The sequence below is a fragment of the Staurois parvus genome, unplaced genomic scaffold (assembly GCF_062004578.1).
Source record: "Staurois parvus isolate SC_StPar_1 unplaced genomic scaffold, SC_StPar_1.0 ptg001754l, whole genome shotgun sequence".
Lineage (NCBI taxonomy): Eukaryota > Metazoa > Chordata > Amphibia > Anura > Ranidae > Staurois > Staurois parvus.
In genome coordinates this window covers 1,112,501-1,119,889 of record NW_028319550.1, presented here as the reverse complement: position 1 = coordinate 1,119,889, position 7,389 = coordinate 1,112,501, and the positions used below count along the sequence as shown (strand labels likewise).

Genomic DNA, 7,389 nt, shown 5'->3' with positions numbered 1-7,389 from the left:
GATCTGCTTTGAGATAGAAAAGAATTGAGCCATCGTGCCCATCAACTAGAACATATGGATCTGGTGACTACGGTCTTGGAGGGCCATGAACAGGAGGTGGATGATCTGCATGCTGAGATGGACACCCTAAAAGATAAATTGAAAGAAGCTGAGAATAGAGCCCGAATATACAACATAAACAGTGTCAGCTGGAATCAATAATAGCTTCAGCCTCGGCTGAATTTAAGCAGGTACCTACCCCATAGAACCGTAGGTTGTTAGATCAGGCTTGCCTGGAACTGGATCTCTGTTTGACTGAAGATACCAGAAAAGTGATTTGTGCCAATAATGAGCACTGGTAGGGCCAAAGAGAATGGTCTCTGTAAGAAAAGAAATTCACACACACCAAGCCTTTCAAAGAGCAATGTAAATCTTTCATTAGACTCCATATATATTGTATCACAGAATGGACTTTGACTGGATACTTGTAAAGGCTGTGTATGTCAACAATGTAGATTCTCCCATACAGCAAAAGTGGGTAACTGTTACCTGTATCATAGTAGAAGCCGGTGCTGTTCGTACAGAGAAATTATTGGATGCTATTCCTGCCTCTTCCAAGTATACGAATATTGTGAGTTCAGTTCTATGATAGATACACAGCTTTGACATGCATGTATTCAGATTCTAATGAACTCATTCTGGGTATCATAGAAAAGGAATTAATCAACATGTAATCCAAGAAACAACATGGAGTTATGGCAAACAAAACGGCAGACAAGAACAACATAAATTTCCCTTCCATAACCCTATCCCTTTTACCATTAGCCGCCCCCCCTATGGGCGAATGGTGGGCAACAAATGTCATCAGCATTCAGGGTGGATGCCATATGATGTCCTCCCGCACATGCACAGATTGGGCTGCTGCAGAGCAGCGCGATCTGTCACCGGCGGTGTAACTCGGACACGGATGATGACAGATCGGAGTACCGGCCCCTGTTGCCGGTACCATGTGACCTGCTGTGAACAATCACATGACAGTTGTGTCCAAATCACAGCTAAGCACCAAAAAAAAAAAAAAAAATAATGAATCTATGACATTCAGGTAAATACTTGCTTATAGCAAAGTAATTCTTTCCTATACGCTAAATTTAAAAAAAAAAAAATAAAAAAAATTACTTACCAAAATTAGTACAATGATACTATGGTAACATTGTACTACTTTGGTCATAGTGAACTATTAAAAAAAAAAAAAAAAAAAAAATTTTTTCATACTGTCACCATTCAGTGTCCCTGATCACAGCCATGCCAGTTATATGATGACGCTGTACTGCACTGGTGACAGGATGTAAAAAAAAATTTTGGAAAGACATTATTTTAAATTTTCAACAAAATAATGACCAAAAAAAAAAAAATTCAAAAAAATTGACATTCCTATTATGAAGTACGTCGGACGGTCTACTCTGCAAAAAGGGGTCATTTGGGGGATATCTGTACTGTTCTGACATTTGGGGGATATCTGCACCGTTCTGACATTCTTGGACCTCAGGAAATGACATTGGCTGTCAGTACTTCAGGATTGATCAATATTCAGATCTATCCCATAGATTGTGAACTCTATAACTTTCCTACAAACTAAATAATACATCTTAATTTGTGTTATTTTAAACAAAGACATGTAGCAGAATACATCTCGGCCTAAATTTATGAACAATTATTTATTTGCAAACTTTTCTAAAATAAAAAAATAAAAAATTGTGTTTTTATTCAAAATTTTGGTCTTTTTAGTTAATTTATCCAAATATAAAAAGCCCAGCGGTGATTAAATACCACCAAGAGAAAGCTGTAGTTGTGTGAATAAAATGATAAAATGTTAGTTTGGGTACAATGTTGTATGACCGCGCAATTGTCATTCAAGGTGTGAGAGCGCTGAGAGCTGAAACCTGTCCTGGGGGGGGTGGGGGTGACAGTGCCGGTATGGAAGGGATTAACAAGGATCTATTGAAGGAAAGTCTGGAGACAGCAGCTGCAGTAATAGAAAAGAAAGAAAATTATTTTTGTAAAAATTTAAAAAAATAAAAAAAAAAATAAAAAAAACCATGAAAATAAAGGTGTATTTGTGAGGAAACAGCGGTGACCTTTCCCTGACAGAATGTGACAGGACGGCGCACTTGTCAGTCAGAGTGGGGCTGTGATGCCAGCTGCTGATTGGCCAGGAGGGGGGTGACAGTGCCCATCAGGTGTGTGAGGGTGAGTCTGAAGCCAGCAGTGGCAGGTGAAGGTTGTGTCTGGCAGAGCTCCGGCACCGGCTGCTGATTAGGCAGAAGATGGAATCCTGCAGCCCAGGAAGGTGTGAGTCTGGCTATGAGGAAGGGGATGAAGAGGCCCCTGTCCTCACTACGGATGAGAGGCTGTTCCTTGGAACACAGGCCGTAGTCAGTTGGGGGAGGCCGCAGCCAGGTGAGAACCAGGCCGCAGCAGCAGCGAGACAGGAGAAGGTCCAGTTACTGATGGAGAAGCTATGCCGTGTCTTTGAGGTGGGGATGGCGCACTTGGCCAAGCTGAGGACCTCCAGAGACAACATGAACAGTAGCAGGAGGAGCAGCTGCAAAGCTGACATTGACAGGCTGAAGGGCCTCTGTGGTGACAACTTGGATTTACTGAACAATTTGTCCAAAAGTGGCCCCGGGCAGCGTGAGTCATTGGTGGACATATTACACAGAGTGAAAGCGGCCAGTGGACTAGGCAGCCAGGCCTCTCGCAGGGCCAGGGATGGACTTTCACCTCAGGTGACAGGGGTGGTGGAGACCCCAGAGGTGGGAGCTGCAGCTGAGGTGGACCCCCCCTTACAAGCAGCAGAGAGTGATACAGATATGGACACAAGTCTGACTGAAGGGGTAGTGGATCCCATGACTGGAACACAGAAGGAGGTGACTGCCCAAGCAGACTTTTCAGTCAGGAAACCTGTCGTTGTGGTGCAGAAACTGACAGAAGAGTGTGGAGCAGCAAGTCATGTGAAAGGTGTGAAGAAGAAGCAGCGAAAGGTAAAACATGAACATTCACAAACAGTATTGTCATCGAGTGGCCGCAGCAAGAAGGCGCCGGTCTCACAGACGGCATCTCCTGCACGTAGGCAAGCTTCAAAGGCTTCAAAAATGCCGCCCGAGGCTTCCAAAATGGCGGCCGCAGCTGAGTGTAAACTCGGACCCGCCCAGGGTCATTGCCAGGCTAGTGTACCAGCTTCTAAAATGGCGCCCGAAGCTTCTAAAATGGCGCCCGCAACTGAGTGTGAACTCGAACCCGCCCAGGGTCATTGCCAGGCTAGTGTACCAGCTTCTAAAATGGCGCCCGAAGCTTCTAAAATGGCGGCCGCAGCTGAGTGTGAACGCGAACCCGCCCAGGGTCATTGCCAGGATAGTGTACCAGCTTCTAAAATGGCACCCGAAGCTTCTAAAATGGCGCCCGCAACTCCCGCCCAGGGTCATTGCCAGGATAGTGTACCAGCTTCTAAAATGGCGCCCGAAGCTTCTAAAATGGCGCCCGACGCTTGTAAAATGGCGGCCGTAGCTGTGTGTGAACCCGTACCCGCCCAGGGTCATTGCCAGGATAGTGTGACAGCTTCTCATACGGCGCCCGCGGCTGAATGCATACAAGGACCCGCCAAGGGTCATTCCCCAGCTAGTCAGCCGGCGCCCGGACATTCTGATATTCCTACAGTGACACCCGAAACGGACGGTATCCACGGACCCGCCCAGGGTCACTCTACCGCTCATCGGGAGGAGGACTCTGATCTACGAGTGCAACTGGAAGAGGGAGGAACCGGCGCCGTGACACCGAGACCGAAGAGGAACTTACCTGCATCCCAAGCGCCCCTGACATGCGGACAAAGCAATGTGCCAGCTTCCAAGATGGCGCCCGCGGCTGCGCACACACCCGGACCAGCCCACGGTCAATCTCAGGCATCACAGTCGGAGGCAGAGGCGGAGCACAGCAGGAAACCAGAAGTAGGCGTGGCCAGCGCCGTGACACAGGAAGTCACACAAAAGACACATGAATCCGAGGACTCAGGGACTGGTGAGACTGTACACACAGGGAAAAAAGGTCCAGAGTGGGGGGACTGTGAGCCGGGGGTGTTGGAGACTCCTTGCCCTGCTACAAGTTACATCAGGGAGCAGGAAAGGTCCCAACAACAGGAAGTCTGTACAGAAGTGGTCCCTGGTAATGCCGATATGGCGGTCTTAGGTGCGGGGTGTGGTGTGGACTCTCCCTCCCCTAAACCCCCCGCAGGTCCCCAGGACCTCTGTGATAGGGCCCCTACAGGTAAAACGGGGGAGGTACATGGGCAGAATGGTTCTGGGGCATCCGCTGCCCGCAAAAATCCTGACAAATGTGTAAAGTCCCAAAGGAAGGCTGAAGTGTCTAAGTCTGCCCCTGTCCCTGCAAAAGCTGCTGACAGTGCCCGGAGGGAGCCCCAAGGTGCCAAAGTTGATGGGGTGCAAAACATCCCCCCGGATAGTTCCAACACGGTGGCGGCCCTGCAGGAAGGTAGATCCTTTGCGGATGTCGCAGGTGCCAAAGTGAGGCAGGAGCCCTCCCATGGCCAGTTTGGCCCCCAGTCTTTTGCAATGCCCCCAAGTTTCCAGGGAGCTGGGACATGGTCCAGAGTTACTGGTGGTCCAGAGAGGAGAAGACGGAACGTGGTCCAGCTTAAGTGGCAGGGGGAGGGTCCATGCCCAAGTAGAGGGGAGGTGGTGGACAGAGTCCTCAGCCTGGGCTTCAAAGTCGCGGATATATTCGCGGTCATACACCCCCATGGTACGTCTGAATTTGATGTCAGCTTCCTAACCCCTATATTAATGGAATTTTTTTTCATGAGGTACGATTTGGTCAAGTCACAGACGGCATGGAAGGGTTTCAGACTGGTGGCGATTTCCAGGCAGGAGGAGGTCAAACAAGTCACCGTCATGGTAAGAAATGAGTCTCTTCCTCAGGAGGACATCGTCACTTGGTTGAGCAGATTTGGTCAGCTCCAGGGTCCGCTGAGGAAGAGACTGGACGAGAAGGGTATCTGGACAGGCACGTGGACTGCCCATGTAAAGCTGGGTAGGAGGGGCCTGTCAGTCTCTCACATCCCTGCCAGTGGATTCATCGGCAGGGATCGCATCCTGGTTTTCTACCCAGGACAACCAAAACTGTGTTTTAAATGTGGGAGCCCGACCCATTTTAGCGCAGACTGTACGGTGCAGCGATGTATCCGATGCAACGGAGTGGGTCACGCCGCAGACGTCTGTCACATCATCGTCTGTAACTTGTGTGGGGTAATAGGCCACCCCTTTAGTCGCTGCCCCAAGGCCTTTAGAGGCCATGCAACCGGTCAGGAGGAACCTCGGCCTCCGAGGGAGTCTTCGAGGACCCATACTGCTGCCACATCTCAGGATACTGTCACAACTGCCCCGCCGGTTAGGAGGAAGACCCCGGCACAACTAAGGAGATCTGAGAGGAGGAGACAGGAGTCTGAGCATGCAGGGCGTGCCAGTGTTACGGACCAGGATAACTCTGAGGTTGAGTGTCAGGCCAATCAGAGTGAGGTCCCACCTCCCCAGATAGAAAACCTTCCTCCTTCCCCCCCTCCCCCTTCTACTCCGTTGGTCCCTCGGCCCAACACTGAAACATGTCAGGAGGAAGCGAGCACGGTTTGCACGCCGGTGCCCCCTGCTGCCGAACATTTCTGTGGCGCCCTCAAAGTCCCAGAGGGGGGAGGTGTGCAGGCCCCTAGTACACAAAAACGTACCAGGAGGCAAACAAAGGAGCTGACTCCCACCAGTGGTGAGAGCGCAGGGGAGGTTTCTAGAGATGACTGGCAGGCACATAGAAAGAGGAGGAGGAAGAAAACAAAGGGGGCTGTGGAGCAGCCTGGTGTGCCCCGGTCTGGTGGTCATCAAGGGCCCCCGGATGATGGTTTTCTGCACCTCAGCAATATATTTTCTGTGTTGTCCTCGGAGGAGGACGAGGACGAGCAGTCCTCGGTACATGAAATGGACGCTGTGGATTAAATGTTTTTCTTTTCTGTATGTCAAGGTTGAGCATAACCACATCAAACACTAAGAATGGCTGTACCCGCTCCATGTCGTCTCGCGACCATTAATGTCGCGAGTATTCGCTCTACGGCGGCTCGCTACATGGCCTTTGATTTTCTCAGCCGAGTTGAAGCTGATATTTTATTTTTGCAAGAGACCTGGCTAGCATCTGTGGCGGAGATGCACCTTGCAAAGAGGGAGTGGAGGTATGGGCCCTCCCTCTGGTCTCTTGCGGCCGAGCCCTGTAGTGGAGTTGCGGTCCTTTTTAAGACCGGTTCGGTGGCATGCCGACGAGTGGTTGAGGTGGAAGTCGGCAGATGTTTGGTGGTAGACGCTGTCGTGAGGGGGCAATCCCTTCGCCTTATAAATTTCTACGGCCCTCAGTCCAAGAGGGCGAGGAAGAGCCTCCTCACGGCAGTCAAGCCCTATCTTTTTACGTCCCAGCAGGTGGTCTTCGGCGGTGATTTTAACACCATCACTAGGCCGAAGGACAGGGCAGGTGCCGGAGGCCCCCTGGGATACGATAGCATCTTTCTGAACAGCATAGTCAGGGAGTCCGGCTTGGTGGATGTGCACGTTCGACACTTCCCCAACCTCACCGGTTTCACGTACGCCCGAGGTAGTTGTAAGAGTAGACTAGATAGGTTTTTTTTGAAGGGGGACTCTGTCTTTGTGGGCCCTGTGCTACAAACGGTAGAGTTCTCCGATCACGTTTTGCTATCCGTCACTCTGAATGTTGCCGAGACCCCTCAGAAAGGGCGGGGCTTGTGGCGTCTAAACGTGACGCTACTGGAGGACTCTGCTGTTAGGGAAGCCTTTGAGGCCTTCTACACGGATCAGGCCTCGCTCCTTGAGAGCGGCTGCTCCCGCCTCGAATGGTGGGAAGCAGTGAAGAAGAGATCTGAGGGCTTTTTCCGTGGGGTCTCAAAATACAGGGCAGTCTCAAAGTACCGAGCCTACCTGGGGCTGCGAAGGCAGCTAGACCGCCTGGTGTCCTCGGGAGGCTCCCAAGAGCAGATATCCACTCTAAAGCTTCAACTAAGGGAGTGCCAGTATGACCGTCTCGCCTCCCTCGTTCTCGAGAGGGACTACGGGAAGTTTAACTCCCCGGACCCTTACAAGAACTGCGGTGAGGCGACGAGTTCGAAGGTCATACACGGCCTGATCGACACTTCGGGAGTCCTGGTCCGGTCCAGGCCGGGAATTCTGGGTGTGGTCAGAGACCACTTTTCGGGCATCCTGGAGCGGAAGCAATTAGACATGGAGAAAGCCAGACGTTTCCTTGACGAAACACCGCTGCCGGCGATGTCTGACTCTCCCGACTCTTTGACAGAGA

General features: G+C 50.8%; 1 protein-coding gene across 1 annotated transcript; it reads left to right on the top strand.

Annotated features, from left to right (window-relative positions):
- Positions 1–3,632: 3,632 nt before the first annotated feature.
- LOC149434451 (uncharacterized) lies at positions 3,633–6,029 on the top strand. The gene has a single exon (XM_089663709.1). The coding sequence runs from the start codon at positions 3,885–3,887 to the stop codon at positions 6,027–6,029; it is 2,145 nt and encodes a 714-aa protein (XP_089519835.1). The 5' UTR covers positions 3,633–3,884.
- Positions 6,030–7,389: the final 1,360 nt, after the last annotated feature.

Bases quoted from the DNA above. Each gene is read 5' to 3' on its own strand.
- LOC149434451 (XM_089663709.1), top strand. From the start codon at position 3,885: ATGGCGCCCGCGGCTGCGCACACACCCGGACCAGCCCACGGTCAATCT.